This window comes from Larimichthys crocea, chromosome VII (genome assembly GCF_000972845.2).
Source record: "Larimichthys crocea isolate SSNF chromosome VII, L_crocea_2.0, whole genome shotgun sequence".
Classification (NCBI taxonomy): Eukaryota; Metazoa; Chordata; class Actinopteri; family Sciaenidae; genus Larimichthys; species Larimichthys crocea.
The window spans coordinates 8,934,548-8,960,305 of NC_040017.1; the positions used below are offsets into that span (position 1 = coordinate 8,934,548).

A 25,758-nucleotide genomic window follows, 5' to 3' on the forward strand; every position below is an offset into this window, starting at 1 on the left:
TCTCAACATTACCGCCTTGTGAATATTAGGAATGATGTAGCTGCAAGCTTGTGGTGACAAATGGCCAACAGATGATTACTCTACTAGAATTCATAGATAACACAATATACTAGTAGAGTAGTACTATACAGATCGTCTTACACTCACAACTATTGTTCACAATACTATACTATATCTCGATATAGGTTTCACATAGTAGTTTGCTCAAATTCTAATTCAATGGTTTCTTTTAGTTTTTACTACTACATTGTTGATTAATACTGAAGACATGAAGGTCGGTCAATCTGGAAAATTTCAACAACTCTGAATTTTTCCTCAAGTACAGTCACAAAAACCATCTGTGATGAAACTGGCTTTTATGAAGACCCCCACAGGAAAGGAAGACCAAGAGTTACCTCTGCTGTAGAGGAGAAGTTCATTATAGTTACCAGCTTCAGAAATCACCAATTGACATCACCTCAGGTTAGAGCCCACATAAATGTTTCACAATTCAAGTAACAGACACATCTGAACATCAACTGTTAGAGGAGACTGCAAGAACCAGGCCTTCATGGTTGCTTTGCTGCAAAGAAACCAAGACTGGGGGTGACCAACCAGAAGAAAAGAACGGCAGAAAAAGATTTTCTACATGTGTGGTTCCCATGGTGAAGCATGGAGAAGGGGGTGCAGTGATGTAGAGGTGCTTTGCTGGTGCACTGTTGATTTATTAAAAAATTAAGGCCTGCAAGGCTACCACAGAATTCTGCAGCAACCTACCATCCCATCAGGTTTGTGCTTAGTGGGACCATCATTTGTTTTTTCACATGACAGTGACCCAAATCACACCTCCAGGGTACATAAGAATAAGGAGAGTAATGGAGTGCTGAATCAGATGATCTGGTCTCCATAACCACCCAACCTAAACTCAGTTGAGATGGGTGGGGATGACTTAGACTGCAGAGGGAAGGAAAAGCAGCAAACAAGTGCTCAGCATTTACAGGAATAACTTCAAGGCTGTTGGAAAACCATTACAGGCAGCGACTCATGGATCTGAATAAAGTGTGTAAAGCCGTAAAGCTAAAATATCAGGCATATTTAGCTTTGTTCACCTCATAACCTCTACAATTTAGAAAATTAATATTTATAAAAAATAGAGAAACATATGAGAAGGTGTGTCTAGTGGTAATATATTTGACTAAAGCCACTGAATGTAAATAAACCGTATGTAGCATCTGTTAAATCTAATTTAATCACAAAAAGTAATCAACACGACAAATTATTCCAATTTTATTCATTAAAAAAATGCATGCCTTGATAAACCAAATAATTACAAAATAAAATAGAATGACATAAAAGTGACAGTACTGTGTAAAGTGACTTTTCTATCAAAATGTAAGCATGGAAGAAAGGAAACCACTGAAGAGACAGTGAAACGTCAGAGTTTTAATGCTAACATAATTATGGCAAGGCAGTGTTAAAAGGCACAGTCTGTACTTTAACTGGTCGGTTGTCCACCTCAAAGTCCATATATTCACATAAAAGTACTGGAATGTGCACTGACTGATGAGACACACAAAATGTTTTAATATTTTCTCCATGTAGTGGTGCATATAATTTTTCTTCTCTAATCACATAAGGTATAACAATCAAACAGAGGTGGTTACCACCACATGATAAACCTATTGATAATCCTCTGCTATCGGATGCATATAAAATAAACAATCACCATTTGGAAGGGCAGATCTGGTTTCAAGGCCAACATTTCAAAATATATGAACATTTTACAAATATAGGACACCTACAGATTTTTCATCATATTTAAAGACAGGCTTTCATGAGAAAATAAAAATGCACATAATCTCATATTCTTCTACAAACAATCTTCCCCCTTTGCATCACTTTGTGCCCCCTCGAAAGGTTCCTGTTACTGATTAAAATGAACAGAAACTTATGCATGAGAGGCAAAACCCTTTGTCAAAATACAAAAGGTAAACATAACTGTACCTACGACATCAGCTTGTTACATCAAACATTTTAAGTACTTTCCAAAGCACCACTACATACGCTCCTTTCATGTCTATAAAGCGTCTTCGAGTGTCCTCAGATTCACTTGTTACCTGCTGTGGTTTTACCGGGCTGCGGTTATATGAAAGTTACAAAGATGGAAAAACTGAATGAGCTATATAGATTTTGAATTTAAATGTCCACAGTGGAATTATATTCTGTACATCTAGAGGTTGGACGCAGCGAGTTGTTGTCTCATGAAACAGATCGGCTCATTAAAACAATGCAATCAAAATTAAATGTAAAATGTAGGTGAATCTTTTTGCATTTACAAAGTACGCCTCCTGATTGATGGAGGAATTTCAAGCGAGCAAGTTCTTACTTTTACATATCAGAGACTCTTGACAGTCCCTGGAAACCAGACAGGGTAACTGCTGTTTGGTCGGAGACCATGGCTCAAGTGAGGATCCAGATACATAATTAAGTGTACATAGGAAATTACTGAATGGGTTTATTAAGAAAACCTGCTGAGGTAGGGTTTGCCTAATGATATTCTGCTACCTGTAGCTCTCATAAACCAGGGCGATGCACAAGTGTTAAATGTTTTAATATTCAGTCCTGATAAAACAGGACATACAGTTAAAAATAGAAAATTTAAAACCACCACTTGAGTATTGAGACTGAGGCAGAGTTGGAGGCTCTTTAACTCCAGACATCTTGCGAGTAGCGTCCCTTGGTCATCAGTTTCTTGATGTAATCTGTGGCCTGGGTGCGCGTCATGCCTCCCAGCTCCTCTGCTATCTCGTAGAAGGCCAACTGCACGTCTTTAGCCATGTTCCTTGCATCCCTAAAATCAGGAGAGATCATTTAAGATGTATGGTAATCTTTGTTTAGTGTTTGTTTTTTTCATCATCAGCAATAATGTTCATCTCAAACATGGTGGCGGTTCTTTGATTTCTAAATGAATGTGATTTTCTTCAGTACATGACATTTAATGTTTCTTTTTCTCAAATGTGTTATTTACCCGCAGACGTAGATATGAGCATTGTCTGAGTGAATCAGTTTCCAGATGTGTTCCTTATTCGTCTTCATCATGTGCTGCACGTACACCTTTATTTTTGAAAATGGGAAGTGAAAACAAGGTTTTTACACAAGTCTTTCCACAGAAAATAATAAAAGGTTTTGCAGCATTATTTATATAGATTAGTGTTTTTATGTAATTTACATTTGTTATTTTATGTTTGTTTACCAGAGTTGCGATTATGATTCACAGAAAACAACCACAGAAAATTAGATGCAACATTCTGGTATAGCGGTTAGATAAGACGGGCGTACCTTCTGTTCCTGGTCTCTGGAGAAGGCAACATTAAGCTGCGTTATAACCTCATTCTTCTCTGCGTCCTGTAGCTCCTCCTGGTAGATAAAATCTTCGTCCTTATGTCTGCAGCCGAAATACAACACCGTCTCTCCGACTTCCTTTCCTTAAAAAGGAAACGACACAAACGCTGATTTTTTTCAGAAAGATAACTGACACAACTGCACACTTTTATCATGTTTTATAAGTAACTTTGTATCAAAATCAACAACAAACTTTATTCAGGGTTAATGCAGGAATCCTGAGGTCAAATTGAATACCGTCTAGTCATATAGCAAAAACAGGATCGATAAATGTTACTGTCAATCCCTTAGTTATTTACATTTAGTCATTTAGCTGACTTTCAGAGAAGATGCGATATCTGCAGTGGAGGTTTGACTGGTGGTGGGACTCGGTTGGAGCGGTGTACTGGACATACTAGCAGCACAGAAATGTGATATTAATGGCTGCTCTCCCATCAAGTTGTCAGTCTGGACACTGTAGATACATCTAACTACATAATCTGAGTTACTACTAGTTGCTACTTGAGTTGTAAAAAAATTAATAATAATATACTAGTTGATAACCAAACATCTTATTGAGAATCATTACAAAGTTCCAGGGCGTTCCCTTAACCATGGTAACTCATGGTAAATGACGATTTTACACAATAATGTCTGGACAAAGTCCAGAGTAGAGTCGTTATTTCACACATGAAGCAACAACAGGAGACTCTCTGTGTCAGACAAGTTCTCACATGTTGACTAAACTTTACAAACCGAGTCTCAAAATGACATGAAGTCCATGCTCCGTGTTTAGATACCAGCCTGGTGTGGGTCACACGTACACTGTAAACCAGTGGTTCTCAACTGGTCTGGCTTCGGGACCCACCATCACCCCTAAAGGACAAGCCGTGACCCAAATTGAGGAAAATTTTCAACTTCTCAAATTTATTTAATGAAAAGATGGTGCAGTTTGGTGGGTGTCTATTAACATTACAAGGCTTTATCGCCACCTACTGTGGCGATTGTGAATAGACGGCACTCCGCGGCATAAAAAATCCACTTCAAAATAAAAGCACAGGATTTTGTTCTTAACATTTTTTTCCCAGGCAAAGGCCCGCGACCCACTGAGAACGGGTCCGCGACCCACTTTTGGGTCGCGACCCACCAGTTGAGAATCACTGCTGTAAACAATACCACGGGCTGTGTGACAATCTGCCAATAAAAATATCACCACACCATGTGCGAAGGCGCAGTCCTTGCTGCAGAAGCCCAGGGTTCAAATCCAATCTGTGGCTCTTTCCCACATGTCATTCCCCATCTCTCTCTCTCCCCACATTTCCTGTCACTCTTCAGCTGTCTCTATCAAAATAAAGCTTGAAAAGGCATTTATAAAAAAAATTAAAAAAACAGTTCTTGAGTTTGAATTTAAAAATAAAGATTCAATGCTGCCCTCTGCTCTAGAAGACCGTTTCACTCATATAGACCATACTAACAGGATGGTAGTAGTATAAAAGCAAATCTGATAAACTTGTAGGGCCAAGACCATTAAGAGCTTTATAAACCAATAAAAGGATCTTAACAGATTGTGAAGCAGACAGACAAACCTACAGCAATGTGCCATTAAAGGTGAAGTAAAGGTGTAATACAGGAAGAGTTTTTTTTTTAATATACATATAGCACCTGAGGTCATTCACAACCTTGACTAGTGCCGTCTGCATTATTAAAAATGGTTATTAAAAATGGCAGATTGGATAATTTTCTGTCTTGATATAAAGTTTCCATTTAAAATTCTTCACATTTGGAGTCATACTGCCAGGCTTCATAAATACAGGCATGATTAAATGGAAATTAAAGTTATTCCGGTTGTCAGGGAATCAATTGTGAGACGTTAAAATTTGATAACTGACCGTTAACTTATTCTTTCTTTTACCACGGCCTGAGTGAATACTCGATTCCGACTGTCTGCTAATATAGGACACCTATGAAGTATTCAGGTTACAGCCAACAGCTTCAATTGTTCCAGAAAGTCATCACATTGGATAGCTCACTATTCCTGTTAATCATACTGTCAAATATTTACTGTTTGGCAACCGTTGTGTACTGCACACAATGTTATTGACTCTGAGTCTAATTAACATGTTTTTTTAATGTTGCATAGCCGAGGCTTGCATAAGCAACAGGAATTAGATATATCTCCAGGCTGTGAGCTGTATCGTATGTAGGCTTGTTTTATTTGAGCAGAAAACAACATTTGCACACGCCTAGTATGCAAATGTATTATGAGAAAGAGTTACGGCTTGTAAAAACCCAAAGGCTTTGATTGTTAAACACATGAAAATGTTAATTAATGGTTTTAATTTTTGATCTATATCCTTGATTCCTCATCAGGTATTATCATACAATAAAAAGCACAAAGAGGAGGGTCACATGAGAGATCAATAAAATGTGCAGCCACTTCTTTATTAACATCTTAGCTCTGTGTGCAAACTAATTATCCATTCAGATTTAACCCACACAGTGACGTGGATTTTAGGTCACATTACCGTGCAATTTATCTGAATGGATCAACACGTCCCCAAACCAATCACACAGCATTTCTCTTCATTGTTAGACATGTAAACAACGTGCTTGCATATTTACACAATACGTGACTAGTCTCACACCTGGTTTTCAGTTTGGTGAACGGATGATGCCGTTAGGCCTAAAGTTTCTCGTTATTTTGTGGCCAGAGAAGGGTACACAAACCAGAAGGACAGAAACAAGGACTTTTCCCTCCTCTTTGTATTCCCGGGGAGGTTATAAAAGGTCAAACAAACACCACACACACACTGCATCATAGTGCACAGCACAGTGTACCATCTACAAATACCTTGCTGTTTGAGCCAGCCCCTCTCCTGGATGAAGCCCATGAAGGGAGCGATTCCTGTCCCAGGGCCGATCATGATCACTGGGTTGGTGGCTTTGAAGGGCAGGCGGAACTGAGACTTGCGGATGTACATGGGAACGGTGGACTTGTGGCCGTTGTCTGTGACCAGTTTGTTCTTCAGCCAGTTGGTGGCAACTCCCTTGTTGACGCGGCCAGTTTTAGTGTTGTACTCCACCACTACGGCACAGATGTGGATGCTGTTGGGGTGAACCTGCAAAACAGAGGAGAGTTACTAACAGCTCTCTATTTTAACTCTCAGACCATCTTTATTGTGCATTTGCTGCTAATCCAAAAGCTATTTATTACCTTAGAGGAGGAGGCGATGGAGTAATAGCGAGCCTGGAGACGAGGCAACAGCTCACACAGGTGGTCAATGGGGGGCCTCAAAGAAGGCATGTCCTCCAGGATGGCGAGGATGTTTCTACAGGCGTCCAACACCCAACCCTGGTAGAGTGCCTATAGAGAAGCAGAAAAAGACAAGAACGAGGTATTAGAGGTGGAAAATAGTTTCCATTTTTTTTAACACAACCAATGAACATGTCTCTGACCTTGCCCTCGGGTGAAGAAGAGGCCATCTTGCGCATATTCTCCTGGTCTTTGGGGTCAGAGGCGTACTGTGCCAGCTCATAGAGGACGTTGGTGCGAGGAGGGTGTGTGATGTCCAGGTAGTGAGTGAGGGCCGTGCGGTAGGTGGTGGGGCAGGGGAATGGGTGCCTCTTGTTGGACTCCTCTGGAAAAAAAAAAAGAAAAAAAAAAAAAGGATTATTTATTTATTTCACAGTTAATTAAAAACCATAAATGTTTACTGAAGTTACCTTGACCTTCTGATAATTTATTTTACAGTAATTTCCTGTTTGATTGGAGGTCACAAAAACACATCTGTGATAACCTCCATCCATCATCGTTAGGCATTTACTGTCGTTTTCAATCATGTTAAACACTGAACAAGCTTCCTCACTCACTTATACAACCACAAAGTACATCTGATAACCATTTGTCGTGACAGGAAACTACTTAAATACAGCAATAACATGTAATTACAGTAATATAACAATATCCAATTCATATGCATTCAGTGAGGCCATACTCTAGATAGATAGGAAGGGAGATCCTCCTGGAGGCTTTCAGGGACAACTAGTCAAGTCAAGGTGTTTCAGGCTTTCAATACCGTACCGTCAAGGTTGTTGAGAGAGATAACCACGTCAAGGTCCACTCCAAGGATTTGTCCCAGCTTGTTCACCAGTGCAGAATCATTTGTAGGGAAAACGGCAACATGATCTCCTGACTCATATCTGAAATCACATAATGTGACAAATTGAGACTTTGACCCGGATTCATAAAACCTCCCAACAGAACATGAATCAGAGTTTTTTTCATCTAGTCATATAGTGTTTATAGGGTTTAAAAAAAAAAAAAAAAAAAGCATGTTACATATATCCACCTGATCCTTGAGCCCGTAATGTCCACTTCCAGGTGCATGAGATGTCTATCGCCACCTTTGTTGAGCCTGCGGTTGAGGGTGACTGTGGCCAGGAAAGGGTTTTTGGAATCATATGGCCTAAAAATAAATAACAAAGCAACACTTAAATGTGAAAATACAAGTAAAAATTGCTGACAATGTGAAGCCATTTGTTAACTTTAATAAGTCATTTATTTATTGATGCTGAATAAATAAATGACTTATTAAAGATGGGAGATGCCGAAACGCAACTCCCACATCCACTAGGGGTCAGAGAGTTTCACAGTGACCTCAAGTAAACTTTATAGTTGGTTATGAATGTAGGTGAAATGTGAGCATTGACCAAGCAGACAGCACTTAAGTGAGCGTCTCTGCTACAACACTTACGGCTTTTGGACCTCAAAACTCTTTAGACGACCGATCTCTCCTGTGAACACTTTGTTCATGTTGACGTCAGTGAGCTCCTTCAGCTCGTACTGCCGTATGCTGCAAAGGAAGATAACTTAAAGTTAGCCTTTTTTTTTAATACATCGCGACATAAACAGTGTAAATACTTTCTACATGAGGTTAATCTATTCAAGGAAGGACAGCTAACCTGAAAATCTGGCTGATTTATCTTACTGAAAAAATAAGTATAATGTGAAAATCTGAAAATTACTGATAATAATCTATTACTTAACTTTTACTTTAGAAGACATTGTTAGTGTTAACATGTTTAAATGCTTTTTTCTATCATCTGGTTAAAGTTCCCTTTAAGAGCTGGTAGACAAAAAGGTTCAATGTAAAGATGAAGACTAACTAAAAAGTAGTGAATTAACCTCGAGTCATCTCCCGAAGCTTCCACACCAAAGTGCTCACAGACGGCTGGCCAGAACTGCTCTCTCCATGAAATAAAGTCCTCTTCCAGACTGAAAGACAAAACCAGCCCAGTCAGCTTGTTCAACAAAGTATACTTCTTATTTTCAATGACAAATAAAATGTAGATTTAATTTTTTAAAATGTGTCCTAAATGAGAAAACACTCCAGGATGATGACAGACAGAAAACAGAGATGATTTTTTTTAATCAAAAATGTTGAGTTTGTCTGGAGAGTAGCATTACAGTGAAGGGTTTGTGTTATTTGTGCTGCACCAAGAGAAACGTCAGGTCACTTACTTGCCATCATCGTCCCCTAAACCAAGGTCAAAGATTCGCTTGGCCCCGAGTTCTTCCAGCCTTTTATCAACATATTTGCCCATTGCATTGTAGTGTTCATATGTCTTGTTGCCCAAAGCGAATACCTGGAGACAAAACAGGATATAGTGAGAAACGTGGTGGAAATGGTGCTGAGTGGTTTACAGTTATTAAAAGTTCTGAACAATTAATCTAAAAGTTGTTTTCAGGGAATTTAGTACAGAATAAAAACATGCCAAACTGAATAACCTCTGTGACTGTAATCTATGTAGTCGCTCTGAAACAGACCAGAGAGCCAACAGATAAAAACGTCGGAGGAAGGACGTGACTGTGCCTAAGAATTTAACTAGATTTCCTACAGTCAAGTTCTTCACTGATATGAGGCCAGAGGCGCTGCATCCTAACAATGACATAACACACAAAGCACTTTCATTCATGATGCACACAAAGACAAAATGAAGCTCATGCTATTGAAGCCTGTGTGCTGTGTCACAGACATGCAAACTGACATAGCATGACTCATAAAACAAAACAGGCTGTGAACATATGTGAGGAATGAAAACCAAAACTGAACTACTGTGAATCCCAGTAGAGAATATGAAGTCTATTAAATCAACTGAGCTCACTTGAGATGCAGCAATAAATGTGTTAACTCAAAGTCATTGAATTAATGATCGAACTGCCACTTTTTTCATAAAAATCTTTTTTTTTTTTTTATAGTTGCAGGTTCTCAATTGTGGGATTTAATAGGGGGTTATGTGTAATATTCAGTTTTCATTACTGTATAATCACCTGAAAAGAATCATTAGGTTTTTTTTTTAGTTTTTGTTAATTTAAAACAGGCTTTTTATATCTACAGGTACTGCGTATCCAACATCCAAGCACCGTGTTTCTACAGAAGTCCAGAACATTTTTTGTTTCGTGGCCACCGTAGTGAAGGCATTGCACTCAGCTAATACACCGTTAGATGCCACTAATATTATTTAACTGAGAAAATAGCTGATAGGTTAACGCACAATGAGTCGTTATTTGCAGCCCTACACCCACAGAACAGATAATGTAGCACAATCTATGTATGGTCACTGACATCATGCACTGTATGCATTTTGTGTCATGCTTATTAAATGTGAAATATAATTCTCTGTGGAGCCCTTAAAGTTTTTATGACAACCCCTAAGGCTCACACAATTCTCTGCATTCATGTAAGCTTGAACGTAACATGACCATAAAGACTCACAGTGTAGTTTAGTCCAGACAGGTCTTCGTCATCATTTTCCTGCAGCCAGTCATAGAAGTCCTGGGCATTATCTGTTGGGTCTCCTTCACCGTACGTGGCCATGCAAAAGATGGCGAGGGAGTTTTCAATCTCAGACAGACGGGACAGTTCCCCCTGAAACATGAGACATCAGAATTAAAAGGCAGTGAGTGCTGAACAGTTAACACTTTTAAGAAAGTTTGGCCTCGATATTTGAATTTAAGTTATTGGATCTTACATAATAATATAAAATGGATATAATCTATGCATACATTGGTTGTCATTGCTGGAAAACATTCTTGGATAAAGCCTGAGGTCTTGATATTGTACGCTTTGTATTATTGTCAGTGAAACAGCATACAGAGCGTGTGAGGTCCTTGGCTTTATCTGTTATTTATCTTTATTCATACGTGTCTGAACAGGTTTCATTTTAGCACGGTAAGTTTAGAGAGATCATATTACCTTGGCAGCAATAACAAACAGTCACATGGCTCATTGAGAATCTGCCATGGAATATGTATTACATCAGAGTTTTTAACACTACAATGATATTTTTCCCATGACACTATGACAAGTCATTGTGACAATCACTGGCAGTTTTAAGTAAAATCCAAAAGAATAAGACTAACAAGAGGCCCATCTCAACTCTGAGGCTTGTCTGTTCTTCCACTGATGCAAATTACCATGTCGTACTCCTCTGGATCGGCAGCCATTCCTTTCATGCCGTACCGCTGAGCGTCTTTGGACAGTCTGTTAGCAAATTCCTCTCCTGTGCCCGTCTGGGAGCCGTAGAACACGATGATGTTTTTGCCCTGGTTACAAACAGGCAAGACAAAACATTTACGGGTCATGTAAAGGCTTTCTTTCACAACTACAACAGAAAGCTTATTTGTCTTTCATGTCTACAGGATGCATTATAAAACACAGACCATGTGTGCAAGGACAACAGACACAGCATCTTTTGTAATTTAAACTAAAATATATTCACAATGCAAATCCTGAAATGCTCATTCCATCAAATATTTGATTCACGTCTACAATGCTGCCGTGATTCTTCATAACAAAGAAAAACAGCACTGGGGCCCGATGTTCTTTTCTGCCACCATCATGGTATCTGAACTATTTGTTGCAAAACCACATGATGCAAACCAAACCAAAAGCTTTTTTTTCCCCCCCTCAAGGCTGGCTCGGGCCATTAAAGTCAAAACAGTTTTTCTAAACGTAGCTCCATACAGTACAGTCACATTAGCAGGGAGACCATTGTAGTCATCATATCATCGTACTACGAGGGTACATTTGAGCATTTTACTGAATGTTGACATGACAGCTATGTGCTGTAGGTGGTCAGGGAATAAAAACAGAAACACAAATACATAAATGAAGCTGTTCAAATGAAACAACTTGAAAGTCACCCTACATGTTCAACATTCTTTATCTGCGACTCCAAATGGACTACAGCCTTCTTTAAAAACAAAAAACAAAAAAAAAAACCTGAGTAATGTTTTTACAGTAGAATGAATGAATTTACAGTACAGTACAGTTGACACCGGATATATATCTGAAGCAGAATGAAAGGTTAATTTACTGTAATGTATGGCTTGTTAAAACACCACTCACCGTTTTCTTCATTTTCTCGATGAAACTTGTCTCTTTCGTGGTGGGTGCTCTGGAAAAGAAAACAGAATAATAAGTCAGCCCCGATAATGTGAGTAAAAACTTTGTTCACCAAATATCAGCTGTAGGAAATACTGTATACATTAATCCAAACGGAAAAACACATTTGATTTTCTTTCCTCAGAAAATAGCTGCAGTCAGATAACCTTAATAGCGGAAAGGTGAAAGTACTCCTTAATGTGTAATGGTCTAAATAAAGCTTTGGTCTGCATAAACTTGAGCTGAATTCATGCCATAATGAAGAGTGAATGCCTGATAATAAATTAAAATATAGGTCTGTTTTCCTTACAGCTTAACAGACATTAAAAATGAATATTTAGTATTTAGCGTAACCAAAGAGAAGGTTAGAGAACACTGGAGCACAGTAAGCTCAGAGTGAGGCCAAGACAATCAATGATGTGTGTTTTAGAGAGCAAAAGGGGGAGAGAATCATGACTGATGAGACAGGTTACATTAAACAAGCTACTTTAGAGAGCTTGACTCTCATTCACTTGACTGTCATATTGACAAAGTGTACAGGGTCAGATTTAAGAGACCATCTGATTTTAAGTTGATACAAAGAAAGATAGTGCCACATATAGATAAGGATGGGGGCTGAAGGGTGGCTTGGGTTAACAATTAAAATGAAATGACGTATTAATTGTGGACAAAAACATGACAAACATTGTGCACACTGCGTTACAAAAACAAGGAAAAGCAGAGCTGTGACTCACTGTCACAGGCATTAGTCGCCTTATGTGCAAGCTCGTAAAAGGCGTGAGCATAGATAACAAAATGCTCAATATTAAAAAGAGCGTGAAGTGACTGACACCTAATCACTACGGGTTACACCTCATGGAAATTCTAAATCTTTATTCAGATCTGTCCAGGAAGTAATTACTGGACGTGAACAGATCAAAAAAAAAAAAGAAAGAAGGTAGACAGGAAGTAAAATCTATTATCAAGCTAAATAAAAGACAACACCGCTTCATTCAGCATCAAAGGTCTGAGTGGACATCTGCACTGAACAAGGGATAAAAACGCGAATGCATGTAAATCAGAAATAGCCTGCTTTTGGATATGTAAAATTTATATTCATCTGGCAGAAAAGAGACAACGCATTCATACAAGGAATGAATTCATTAGTAAGGAGTCACACACAGAGCAAAGTGTGAACTCCTGACTGAAATTTGAGAAAAGCCTTTGCCTCTTAAACTGAAGCAATCCTGACAGCTTTGGCAGGATCAGTGTGAACTGTTATCAGCTGAGCGTCTGCCTCGTCGGCTCCACAATCACTCAGCAGGCACGACTTCAGTTACCAGAGTTAAAAATCTCTGCAGCATCTCGACAACTGTGACAGCAAACACGAGGATCTTCAAAGAAAGATTTTCCTTTTGATCAGTAAACCAGCTCTTAGTCACCACTCCCGAATGTCGTGGGACTACTTTATGCAGCCTGAAAGTGACCAACATTATAAACAGGAATTAAAGATATCTGCCAGGAACTGCTACTTTGTCTGTAATAACATGCAAATGGTCTCATAATCTCGAACATCCTTTTCCATCCTGCACTCGCTCAAGTGAAAACACATGAAAACAAACTTGCGCATGCTGGTATTAAGTCATTGTTTGAGCCAAATAGTTCATTTATGTATACACACAGTCAAATTTTACTTTCCGTTCATTCATTTCCCTTCACCGACTAAACACCAAGTTCAGTCTTGCTCTGCAGTGCAGGCTCATTCAAACGTAGGGGTCTCCTTATGATGCTACAATCAATGACAGGTTTTTCATGGAATGAAATGCAAATTAAACTCATGCCACGACTGTTTACAGACTAAATTGAAACGTATGTGTAACACAATGATGGCTAACACGGTAACAGCATCTGAGGAGCTTGTGGAAAAAAAAAGAGGTGGGGGGCATTATGATTAAATTAAAGTGGGTTTGTAGTCAAACAGATTTTACGACCATCTGTTACATAACATGCAGGAGAAATTGTATTGTATCTTGCCAGTGTGTGCTCAAATAACCCACTGTGTGTAGAGTTAACTGTGGAAACAAGCCACCAGTTCATCCTACAAGAAGTTTCTTCTTAATATCTGGTAGCAATGGTTTTTAATACAATTTCAAGCATCTTTAAAAATCTCTTGTTGTTCCCGAGACTGACCAGTGATCATAACACTTCCACTCACCTTTCAGCAGCATCTCTCCTGTCTTCTGGCAGGGAGAAGACACAGCCCATGGCATGCAGCCCTGTAGCTCACCACTGCCACTAGCACCACTGGCTAGGCCACGCCGGGAACCACCACGCTCAAAATCAAAAGCGGGACGTTAACACTCCAGAACCACAAGATGGAAAAATAAAAACCCGGTCCAGAAAAGGCAGTCGTGGACACTCTCAGTGAGTGGAAGAGCTGTCTGCCTTCACCACAGAGGCTCCAACACGATCTGAACTCTGCCTCTTCCTGTGCTGCTCTCTGAAACCAGCGGCGTCTGTTCTCCACACACGCACGCACGCACACACACACACACACACACACACAGCCTACAAGCCCTGTCAGTGTCTGGCAACCACTGAGGACACAATGGTGGGAAACTGACTTTCCCATAAAATGTAGCCGAGCTGCAGACCCACACTTTTGACTCACACAAACACACACTGAAACACTCTTGAGCTGAAAATGCCTTCCTCCTCATCCCCGCCCCTTTTCCTCTCCGGTCTGAAAGGTGTTGGGAACGAAAAAGTCTACAAGATCCATTCTGAGGATTTTTGGCTGGTTATCAGAGCAACTCCACGGTGGACCACTGAAGAGTGTGTGTGTGTGTGGAAAGAGGGGAGGGGGGCGTCTGTGAATGGTAGTTTTTTTGTTTTTTTTTCTGAAGTATCCCCCGCCCCCATCTCACTGGAGGAGAGAGGGGAATGTCATTGCTATGGCAACCTCATTTATCATAAAAGGATTCCATTTGTGACACGGCCCTACTCCAATGGCAGAGCAGCTCAGCCCACACACACACACACACACACAGACACACACACACATACAGAAAAGAAAAACAGGGGAGTGGGGAAAAGAAAAACTCAGGGAAAAGAAAGGGTTGCTTGTCTTTTGCTTCAACTTTCCACCTTTGGAGAGGGCTTACAAAAGGAGCTTGGCTCGCCGTCTTCGCTTGCTCTCCAGGGAACTTTCAAAATGGGTTCAGGGCCAAAAACAAAAGCACAGGAAAGACATGGAAGACTACGCCCCCTTCATAACAGTTAGGTAATCACTGCTCTCTTTAAAAAAATGGGAGGGGAGACCAGCTCTATGCTCTCTTCCTGTATTCCCGCCCTGCACAGATACACACTCTTCCCCAAGGCAACACATGCTCTACAGGGGTCTTTCGGCCCTCTTTAGCCAACCTCTTGCATTCACACAAATGGTTTGGATCTCCCCCGCTCAACCTCCAACACTGTCTCCATTCACACAACCACGCAAGACCTCAGCCACACAGCGAGAGTGGCTGCCGCTGCTGCTGGCCCGTGGCTTTTACTCTAGTGACCAAAGAAAATTGTGTTGTGGTTGGGGAGGGACTAAAATCGTGGCCAATGGACGGAGAGTCCATTGAAACTAAGCCAGGCGTCTATAATTCCACTGATATGCGACGAGGGGAGGGAACAGAGAAAGAGAGGCTTACATGCACCAAGAGAAAGAGGCAGGCGGGGAAAGAGTGAGATCAGATAAGTTTCGGTGACAGAGGAGAGAGGGAGACAGACTGTGTTAAAGAGCACCGCAGGGGGAGAGAAAACAAAGGTCACTAGTGGAACGTTTACAATCCTTAAGCCGTGCACTCTCACACACTTCAAGGATCATATAGTGACAAAAAGTACACAGAAGTTGATGAGTTTCTTTCTAACTGTAATGTTCTTGCAGTAAAGACCTATTCTCACCAATCTTCTCTGTGCTGAACTACAGGCAAAGCCCAGTGAATATATTTAAAAAAAAGTTTTATTTCATAGATTTTTAACATCTACATTTAACATTATTTTACGCATATTTAGTGAATTGGCATTATTTAATTAATGATGAGCTTTTGCGTCATTTAGAAAAGGAACTAGTAAATGTTACGATACATCTTGCCTGCAATGTGAGGGATGGTTACGACTGGCGGGGTGATGTGAGGCCAAACACTGAGGTGATGTAACTGTTGAAGCAGACATTAAAATGAAAAGTCACTGTGCTTTTTCTTAACCCACAGCCCGAAACTTATTTAATTCAGTAAAAAAAAAAAAAAAATAAATAAAAAAATCAAGTTTATAGTTAACGCTAAGAGTAACCAGTCTTACACTATAGTATAGACAAAGATACTCAATGAAATATAACATGTCTTTTGCTATTCCATATGACTGCACAGTACTTTATAGCTTTTACATAATCTACATAAGTGAAAACAATTACTTACTTGATCTCAAAGTATAATTTTAAAATAAATAATACAAACAAAACACATATTTCCAAAGTAACAGGTCTGAAAGCAAACCTGTCCCAAGTATATGCAGAGTGAAAATAGGACGTCATCACTAATGCTGGGTTACAGCTCAGTGGAGAACCATGATGTCACAAAAATCTTCACTCAAAGTAAATATGACGCTTCTTTGAAAAGTTTCTTCAACAGAAACTATTGTCAATGGTGTAAAAAAAAAAAAAAAGTTTCTGGATGAATACAAGGTGCCATGTCAGCTAAGGTAAGGCTGCCCCTAAATACAAGATTAGAAAGTATGAGGGGAAATTATACAGATCACACACAAATAATTACACTTTTGTTTTTGCTCCCTTTTTCCCATGTGACAATATACTTTAAGAGATTTCTCACTGACACAGAGGAACTGTGTCACAGTAAAATTACACAATTGCGTCACACATCCACATTCATGAGAAGTGTGATTCCTAAAACGATGTCATCACGACATAGCTGCCCGTAGGAGCTTACAAGTATGACTCAGTGATGATACAGCATGGAGGAGGTTATTTTATCATTATTTCATGACCCGTTCCAACAGCCCGGTGTCATGCAACAGGAAAGTAAAAACAAGTGTTAAACACCAACTTCCAGATGTAAAAGGTAAGAGAGTGCATTTTTGAGAAATTGCTGTTAATGGCAGCCAAAATCTGCAACAACAACAACAAAAAAAAAGTGCGTTCAATATATCTTCTCTCAAATAATATTCCAAGAGCTGAACCCAGACTTTGATCAAACTTTGTATCAACAATGAATCTGTAAAATCAACACAACACCCGAACGCTATGAGATCTTTTTATTGACCAAAAGTAAAAGTACACACTATATGCTCAAGAGGTTCAATTGTTTCTCTACCTTTGCGCAGCCTTCCTTTTATCCTCCAAAACTGAATAAAAACCATGTATAACACTGAAGGGTACTCACGGTGTTTCGAGCTTCTTGAATTCGGGAATGGGCTCGGGCTTCTTGCGGGACATGAACCAATAAACGAGGAGGCCGGCAATCAGGGAGAAGAGAAAGAGGTCCAGGTTGCCGAAAAGAGGCTCCTCCTCACCCACCATGGGCTCGCTGTTGGCGGCGGTCTCAGCATCCATCTCGGTCGTGTCGGCACGCTACATGGGAACAGAATGAACACGACAATTAGACCTTGCGAAATAAATTTTAAAAGATTTACACTGCCAGAGGGGTTGTAGTTTGCAGTGGTAGTAAACTGGGCTGCATTACAATAAGAGAGGGCCATAATATTAGAAACATATTTCAGTAAAATGCGTGCTCAACAAAACTGCGACAACACACATGCTGCATGGAGCAACATAACTGCAAACATATGTGAGCACTATTCTACATGCCATACAATGACAGCCTTTTTTTGAAAGCATTACTGAACAACTGGCTATACATACTATAACATCGTGACCCTCTGCTTTCCATACATGAAGAATTTCTTGTGCATCGACAGCAGCTCTTTTCACACGGAGCAAACTTCATGTTCTGAGCTCTCGAGTTTCAGTTTGGTTCGAGGAGTGAACAGAGCGAGATCGGGCTATTGTTGTTCTGTGGAACTGGCTAATCCACAATGAGAAAACAAAATGTGACAGCCACGTCAAAGATTACTAAACAAAAAACACCAGCTTGTTCACCAATAAACTGCTGAGTCACTCTAAACATTAAGTAAACGTCTTCAACTACTATGTACAGAGGTACCTGCGTGTCAACCCTAGTACGTACATAAGTCACGATCACTTCAAGGGTAGAAAAACCTCACATCAAAAACACTTTCTGGTAACTGTTAAATAAAACATTTCAGACAAATCAGCATACTGCATTTGATGTGTAACATTTTCTCTAGTCACTTTCAAACCAAACCAGACACTACATTTCAGTTTTTAGGCCAATACTGACACTGACAGTTTTAACAATCTGGCCAATAATCACACCTTTTTGCATTAACACACATAATAAAACTAAAGTGAAAAACATCCTGATCAAAGGTGTTTTAGTTTAGAGTTGTAACATCATTTCTAAATGACATCTAGCATTTCTGTACAGACACAAATGTCTCTCTATTAGCTGACAGAAAAGATAATATCTGTGATTATCAGCCAAAATGTGTGTCTGGCCAACTTATAAACGGAGGTTTGAGGACTGACCTCGGGTGTCCTTGAAAGCAGCAACCCCACGCTGTCAGTTTATTAGGTTCACTTAGCTAAAACATCACTTTTTTTTATATTAAACTACAAATATAACGTCCATCCAATTTATATCAGAGATTATTGCAGTCGATCAGATGATTATTATGATATTAGTTGCAGGTAGACGCACCTACTAAACTGCCACGCCATGTTAAGTTTGATTATCCAGGAGCTAAAAGTATCAGTCTGATCCACTCTGTTGTGATACTATATGACACTAGTAACGTGTCACTAAGCACAACAGTCACCATGGATGTGCGTACTGATCTCCCTGCAGGGTTAGTTAGCAGCTTAAACTCCTGCAATGTGTCATATACATGTATATGGTAAGTATCCATAACAACAGCACAGCACAGGCAACTTGTATCTCATCATTTAATGACTAATTGTATATTTTCGGGTTGGTTTCACACACTCTAGTGTATTAAATTATTAAATAAGTGACTATTATTGGTAAATGGCCCTAATCTTATAGTTACAGTGTTCCTCTTAGGTTTTCCTGGTCTGGACAAGCAAGTAGTCACGTACCACTGTGGTTAAATCCTCCCACACTTGGCTCATACACTGTAGGGTACTCAAAGTGTTTCTGCCATGTGAGACTTTGGTTAGTTTCTAATAACGTCATATTATGGACAGGTCTTTAACAGGTGGTGCCTCAGGGGGAGTTGTGAATGATCAATGAATGAGACACACTGAACTTTAAAGCAAATAGTTGTGCAACCGTCGACACGGCAGAGGAGACCGGTTACACATGCCATGTACACACTAATTAGAGTAGTTGTGTTGGAGTCCAGTCATAGATAATCAGCTAATGAGTCGTTTCCACTTAGTAAACAATGTTAATGCTCAGACAAACCACAGACAGACAGCGGGGGAGAGGGGACTCAGGCCCCGGACTAATGTTACCCCCTTGAACCGTGACAACACAAGCTGAAAACATGATGAACTAAAGCATGACAAAGCTCGTCAAAGTTGGCGTGTTTTAACTCACACACACGCCAAAAACAAAACACATGATTCATGAAGTTAGCGTCAGTGTGCGCAACGCCGGAGCTCAACGCTTCACCGATGGAAAACTCAATGTCCCCTCGGGTTTTTAAAAAGTTTCTAAGGTCGGTGTGAATCTATCTTTGCCTAGGTGTAATCCCCACAGACTGCCAAGTGCTACAGGTCTGTGTAAAGCAGGTAAAAGCAGGTATGTGTCTTACCTTTGCCTCCCCTCTTTGTGTGTCACGCTCACACTGCTTGCTCGACGCGGAAGGAAACTTTACGCCATGGAGGGTCGTACCAAGTCGAGCCTAGCGGCGGGGGTGGACTGTTCCACTTTGAACGCCCACTCCATAAAATGTAGTCAAATTTTTGTTTTGTTTTTAACAAAAAATGCTGTGTATTTTATTTTATTTTTTTTTAAAGAAACGCTACTGTTAAAATTAAGTGTAATTATTTATAATTTCGATGTACGCGTGTGTAATTTGGACCGGTCTAGAAAGTCATTATCTAATGACACTCATGCTCATGTAACCCGGTACAACAAATAACTTTCAGCCATGGCTGTAGGCTGGGGTTCATGGTTATGTAATGTCAGCAGGAGAACAGACTGAAAGACAGACTCATCAAATGAGTCCTTATCATCTTAAATGGTGTTCATGTTCACAGTACCAAGGCTATATGTTAGATAGGCACGCTCAGATGTCCTGTGGAAGAAGACATTACTAAAAGACAAACAACAAACAAAAATAAATACATTTAGTGATAAAGGATGTTTGTAAGTTTGTTTGTTATCACAATGAAGTGCAAACATACTAGGAAACAAAGAGACAAAACAAAAAAGCCGTTGTGTGTTCTCTGTGTGTAGGTGGGCATCTGTTAACACAGTTACAAAATATATATTTGTACAATAAACAAATGTTGAACTAAAAAAAGTATATTTGTACAGTAAACAAATGTTTAGCTAAAAAAAGTAAGAGCTGTTGAGACGTCTTGAGGGCCTCCTCTGTGCTGAGATATAGTCAAGAAAGGGTTGCCATATCTGTTTAAACCTGCTTGCCTTCCCTGACAACTCATATCAGATCTTCTCCATGTGCAAAGTGCTAGATAACTCTTTTGCAATGATCAATCATCCCAATGGAGTCTGTGTATGACCTTTATAATGGATTAAGTGATGTCTTGAATTGATTTAACAGGAGTGTATACTCTGAAGACATTTCGTCTATGCTACTTCAAATATTTACACACTAATTTCATTCTCCCAGGCTGTCCTCAGGTTCAGCTGTCACTAAGCAGTAAAGTTTGTCAGGAGGGTTATACAATGTTCCCTCTAACATGATTCCTGATTTATTTAAAAGTTGAATGGCAGCAGTGCAAATCCATCCTGAATCTGATCAAATGAGGAAACTATATTTATTGGTTAATTACCAGACGTTTTCTTTTCTAAGCTAAAAGAACAATAACTAGCTGTGAAGGAGGGAATATGTGATTGTAACACATGGGGGATAAAATGCAAGTGTTCAGTAATTGAAGTGCTTTTTTATTTGATACCAAACCTTTAATGAGTTTTTGATGAGAAAACCAGTCCCTATAAATAAACCAAGAGGCCTTTTGGACTTATCTAAATTTACATATGGCCATATTACTGACAAAGGGGAAGTTCTCCAGTAGTCAATATCATTCATGAGTTTATCAATTATAATTTTATAGTTGAGTTCATAAAACAGCCTTGAATGTTCTTTATTTAGTCAGTAACTTTAACTGGAAGACTGCTGTGAAACTCAGGATCCTCACTCAGGGGCAATAATTCACAATTCTGCCAATTTATAGTGTAATTTATATTGTTAAATAAAATAAAAGTCCAATTCAGCGTAAAGAAAAAAAGATGCACAAATGCAGTTTTTAATACCTGCAGGGAAACTACACACCCACACATAATAACCCAGGAAAGGAATCAAAGTATTCACATACATGTATGCACAAGTACAAAATATGTAGACAGATTAAAAACACTTTCACAGAGGCGTCTAAGGTTATGAAATGATACATTTTATTGGAAAGTGCTCACTGTCTTTTATTTTCACTAATTATACAAAAACAAGAACATGGCGATACTGCAGAGCATAATTCAACCTTTAATGACAAATGAATAACATTTTTATATTTCTACTGTACATGTATTAGAATTAATAGCCAATACATGTATAATGATTTGAAAGCAAAACATAGCAGTGACATAGCAGTGAATGATGATATGAGCCTATTTGTAGAGGAGCATGCATTTAGACATGTTTTTATTAGTAAGTATCACAGTGTCTTTGATTTCCTGCTCTTGAGCTTTTGACGAACCACAGCGACGGTGGTAAAGAAGTTTCCCAGGAACAAAACTAGGAAGCAGAGCCCACACATCAAGACCTGGCATCATGTGAAACAGAGAGAACGTTACATGAGTAAGCATAAAAGCTTTACTGCATGATCATTTTCTTGATATATGGAGGGGATCAGGTGGGGATAATGTGTTCAGCAGTAATGCAGAGATACTTTTAAACATGTAAATACAAATACTTGAGGATCATCTCATAGAGAAACTATATTTACACAAAAAAATAATCAAAAAACAATTATGATAGGAATATAATAAAACATTTTAGTGGAGTAAACATACAGAATACACATAATAAGAAGTGTCAGTGCTGGCTAGAACCGGGTGAAATAGTTAAACTTGGTCATCATGAAAGTACTGACCTGCCATTCCTTACAGTCTGGGAGCTGAGCCATCCTGAAGAGGCACAGGCTATTGAAGAGCTGCCAGAACTACAAACACAAAACATGAAGACCTCATGAGGGCTTATTTTGTGGAACATGCTCTAGAATGCAACACAGAGACACGGTAAAGGCAAAACTGTTGCCCAGGAAAACCTAAACATTGTGTCAAGTCATGTCTACATTTTAGTCTAGAATGACATCAGCATTTTCAGTCAGTCTAAACCATGACAAAGCATGCTTTTTGATGCAAACTCAGCAGTAGTTTGAGGATAATTTTGAGTGATTTCAATGTGTTAGACTGTACTCACATGACCAAAAAAGAGGAAGGGCAAAAGAAACGTCAGCCCTTTCCACATCCAGGACTGAAATCCTTCTAAAAAAAAAAGGAACCAGAGAGTTCGAATCACTTTCTTTTTTACACCCACAGTTGTTGATGATGGAGACACATCCGTGACTCATGGAGCATCATCAATTCTCAAAACCGAACATTATTTTAGAAAAGATTTAATTATGCTGTGTCTGACTAAGTTCATCTGTGTTCTGTGTCCTTGGCCGGTGTATCTCACCCACGGTCAGATCCATGTTGTGTCTTTCTCCCAGAGCTCGTAATCTGTACAGACACCCGCTCTGATAATAGCACTGTAGACACTGAACAAAGCCTGTGTGTTTCAGATGAAAGAAATGCTGATGATTTAGAAAACTGAACCACAAATGTATTTCAAATATTTTGACTTACTTTGATACAAGGTGTAGGCAAGGAACTGGTTCCTGAATGTCTTGTACAGAATCCCATCTGGCCTTGGGTGTGAAAGGGTGGAACAAAATGCAATTTGAAGAATGTGTTTTTAGAATCAGCGGCAAGCATCATGTGACAAGAGATTTATTTTTTTAATGAATGAATTTCTTATACTTCCATTTCTTCTTAATCTATTTATGTTTTTTATCTTCTTCTACTCACCATGTTAGCATCACACCAGACAAAAAAGCTGAGACATAGTGATGAAAAACCCACCAGCCTTTGATTCTATGATACAGAACATGTTTTATTAGATATTTATACTATGTTTTGACACTTTTAAAGATGATCAATGACTAGATGCTTTTAATAATGTAAGAAGAGAAAGATCAGAGAGCTAAAAATATGTCTTTATGAAATATAGTGGCATTTTTTTTAGCACTGGCATGGCTGACCTGGAGCCGTTGGTGATGAGGATACTTTCCCTGATAGTTAGTGTACAATAGTACCAAACCAGCAGGAAATTGAGAATCGCATCAAGAAATCTGAAGTCAGGAACATAAGACAATTATTGAATTTAGTTATAGAGTGCATACAGTGTCTGTATGCCCATATGCTGATGAGACTTACCTGTAGCTCACAAAGAAATAGCATATGAAGGAGCACAGCAGCAGGAGGACTGTGAGGCACAGCTTGAACTTCTCATATTCATCTTTGTAGGCAAATCTAAAAAGGATGTGACAAAGCCAGATTTCATATACAGAACACGATTGTTTGAAATGAACAAAGAAAGAAATTCATCAGCCAAGGAAATGTTTGCTTTGGGCTATTGGAATCAGAAAATCAGTGTTGGCTCTGACGGTCGTTGCTTACTTTGACTGCTTGCTGAGAAGAGTCACATTCACATTTCCAAGAACCAGACTGAGATACAACCTGAAATATGAAACAATCATATTATTTTCTCATTTCCTTTCATATAAGGCAATCAATGAATCTATTTAACTTCTGGTTTCGATTAAATAGACATCATCACCCATTTTTCTGTGGAAGAAAAGCTTCCATTTCAAAGAAAGCATTTGGTCGCGTCTTTATCTTCTCTTTGATTTCATCCAGGGTCTTAGCATCTTCTTCTGATGGTCCTGTGCTACATCTGAAGGATGATATAAATGCATTAGAAAAGTCCACATTATTAACACAAATCCATGTGTTTGTGTGTGAGCTGAGAGAGGCCCACTTTATTCCACTGTGTCTGTACGTACCTCTTCACGAGGTGGGACACCTCCTTTAGTTTTCTGCGCTGACTGGAAATGGAGGAAGAGCAGCTGTTTTGTAGTTTGGAGATTTCATTCAGCTTCTGCAAGTACATTTGGTGTTTCTCCTGGACGAGAAGAGCATGAGGTGAAATAGATCATGTAGAATACAACAAGCGTTTAAACTTTTTGAACTATTTTGGAATATGGTACGTTACAATATAGAGCACAAACAAGATATTAAAGATATTAACAGGTATGTGTTAGTTCAACAAGAGGCTTCCTGGATATTGAAAACATTTCATCACAAAAGAAAACATTAAGCATGTCATATACAACTGCTCTATGTAAATAATCAGATACGGTAAGCTGGTTTAGGTCAATTTCTTACCTGCAGTTGTTGATACTCTTCTTCCAGACATTTCCACTCCTCCAGAATGACCGTTAAACCTTTGGACATTTTGTGAACACTAATCTTTCACTTAATTTACACTGCTATACTAGCAGAAAAGTCTTTAACCACCAAGAAAGGACTTGCACATAATGCTTTGTTGAAGTATTTCTCTCCAGGGTGTGTATCACATCTTCATGGTCGGTTTATTGCATAAGATGAACTTTGGCTGGGCCGAATGTGCAAGATTTTGACTTGGACATTGCACTGTGTAATCCCTCTGGTTAACATATTGTTCAGTAATCACTCACAGAGTTAAAAGCTATGTTACACACAGTGCAAGGACTAGAGGTATACATTTTTTTCCCTTTTCACCCAGCTTCCTGTGAGCTAGATGTTGTTTTGTGCATGCTATATCTATCATTACATGCTGTTTGTCACTTCCACAGTGGTACATTAGCGACATCTAGTGGATGAAAGGTCTAAATCTGTGAGCAACTCCCTTCACCATATACAGACTGGAGTTGAGTTGCAAGGCACAAATGACAAATTAATGGAAACAATAATACATTTAAAAAATACATATATATGTTTTGAATAGATTAATATGAAAATACTATATGTTCTTTCAAATAATAAATCCTGCACACAATAGACTAACAACAGCCTTGCACAGAGGTGTCGTTAATTAAACTTAACAAGCTGTAATCTCCTGGCATGTACAGCATCCTCAAATTAAAATTTAAACTTAAGATTTCGAAAAAAAACAACAATAAAAAACACATTTAATAATCATTTTATCCATGTATGGTTTGTAAACCTAAGTAAGGCATACTGACTAGATAGGGGTGTATAGATACAGGTAGGCTATACAGCATTTTCAGGCATATATGTATGTACATTATGAAATATGTTGTGTATTTTTTTAGATATTTTATTTCCTGGTGTAATTTCAACCGCATTGTTTATTGTTAGACTGATAAATAAAAAGAAACTGGAAGTGTCAACTGTACATTTTACATAAGATAGATAAGATAAGAAAGCCTGGCTTTTATTTAAGTTGCCATCTTATTCACTGCCAAACTTTTAAGTCTTGATCATCTTCTCTTGTACTTTTTAACCCCTGTATG

General features: G+C 39.0%; 2 protein-coding genes across 4 annotated transcripts; both read right to left on the reverse strand.

The window, feature by feature from the left end:
* Positions 1 to 1,253: 1,253 nt before the first annotated feature.
* On the reverse strand, positions 1,254 to 19,818 carry porb (P450 (cytochrome) oxidoreductase b). 2 transcript variants are annotated; one of them, XM_010737413.3, is made up of 16 exons: positions 19,707 to 19,818; positions 17,231 to 17,418; positions 11,772 to 11,820; positions 10,838 to 10,966; positions 10,137 to 10,289; positions 8,882 to 9,006; positions 8,546 to 8,635; positions 8,115 to 8,213; positions 7,710 to 7,826; positions 7,442 to 7,560; positions 6,817 to 6,998; positions 6,575 to 6,724; positions 6,212 to 6,479; positions 3,319 to 3,464; positions 3,008 to 3,093; positions 1,254 to 2,830 (listed from the first exon to the last, which is right to left on the reverse strand). In XM_010737413.3, the coding sequence occupies exons 2-16, from the start codon at positions 17,398 to 17,400 to the stop codon at positions 2,686 to 2,688; spliced, it is 2,028 nt and encodes a 675-aa protein (XP_010735715.3). In that variant the 5' UTR covers positions 17,401 to 17,418; positions 19,707 to 19,818; the 3' UTR covers positions 1,254 to 2,685. The 2 variants fall into 2 exon arrangements, with proteins under 2 accessions (XP_010735715.3, XP_019123834.2); XM_019268289.2 differs by lacking the exons at positions 17,231 to 17,418; positions 19,707 to 19,818 and adding an exon at positions 14,002 to 14,286 and having other exon boundaries at positions 2,686 to 2,830.
* Positions 19,819 to 21,379: 1,561 nt separating this feature from the next.
* On the reverse strand, positions 21,380 to 24,845 carry LOC104924161 (transmembrane protein 120A). Of its 2 annotated transcripts, none has more exons than XM_027280674.1 (12): positions 24,629 to 24,845; positions 24,247 to 24,365; positions 24,021 to 24,137; positions 23,861 to 23,920; positions 23,618 to 23,713; positions 23,443 to 23,532; positions 23,210 to 23,275; positions 22,988 to 23,049; positions 22,818 to 22,899; positions 22,560 to 22,624; positions 22,231 to 22,299; positions 21,380 to 21,900 (listed from the first exon to the last, which is right to left on the reverse strand). In XM_027280674.1, the coding sequence occupies exons 1-11, from the start codon at positions 24,695 to 24,697 to the stop codon at positions 22,280 to 22,282; spliced, it is 846 nt and encodes a 281-aa protein (XP_027136475.1). In that variant the 5' UTR covers positions 24,698 to 24,845; the 3' UTR covers positions 21,380 to 21,900; positions 22,231 to 22,279. The 2 variants fall into 2 exon arrangements, with proteins under 2 accessions (XP_027136475.1, XP_010735716.2); XM_010737414.3 differs by having other exon boundaries at positions 22,818 to 22,910; positions 24,629 to 24,841.
* Between the last annotated feature and the right edge of the window lie 913 nt (positions 24,846 to 25,758).

What these genes read in the sequence shown, in the direction of transcription:
- porb (XM_010737413.3), bottom strand. Translation starts at nt 17,400, where the DNA reads ATGGATGCTGAGACCGCCGCCAACAGCGAGCCCATGGTGGGTGAGGAG. An exon ending in CTCTCTCAACAACCTTGACG is followed by an intron (nt 6,999 to 7,441) that starts GTACGGTATTGA and finishes TTTTTTTTCCAG; the next exon opens with AGGAGTCCAACAAGAGGCAC. An exon ending in GCTCATATCTACGTCTGCGG is followed by an intron (nt 2,831 to 3,007) that starts GTAAATAACACA and finishes TCCTGATTTTAG; the next exon opens with GGATGCAAGGAACATGGCTA.
- LOC104924161 (XM_010737414.3), bottom strand. Translation starts at nt 24,697, where the DNA reads ATGTCCAAAGGTTTAACGGTCATTCTGGAGGAGTGGAAATGTCTGGAA. An exon ending in CTCATCACCAACGGCTCCAG is followed by an intron (nt 23,276 to 23,442) that starts GTCAGCCATGCC and finishes TCTGTATCATAG; the next exon opens with AATCAAAGGCTGGTGGGTTT. An exon ending in CAGACTGTAAGGAATGGCAG is followed by an intron (nt 21,901 to 22,230) that starts GTCAGTACTTTC and finishes ACATGATGCCAG; the next exon opens with GTCTTGATGTGTGGGCTCTG.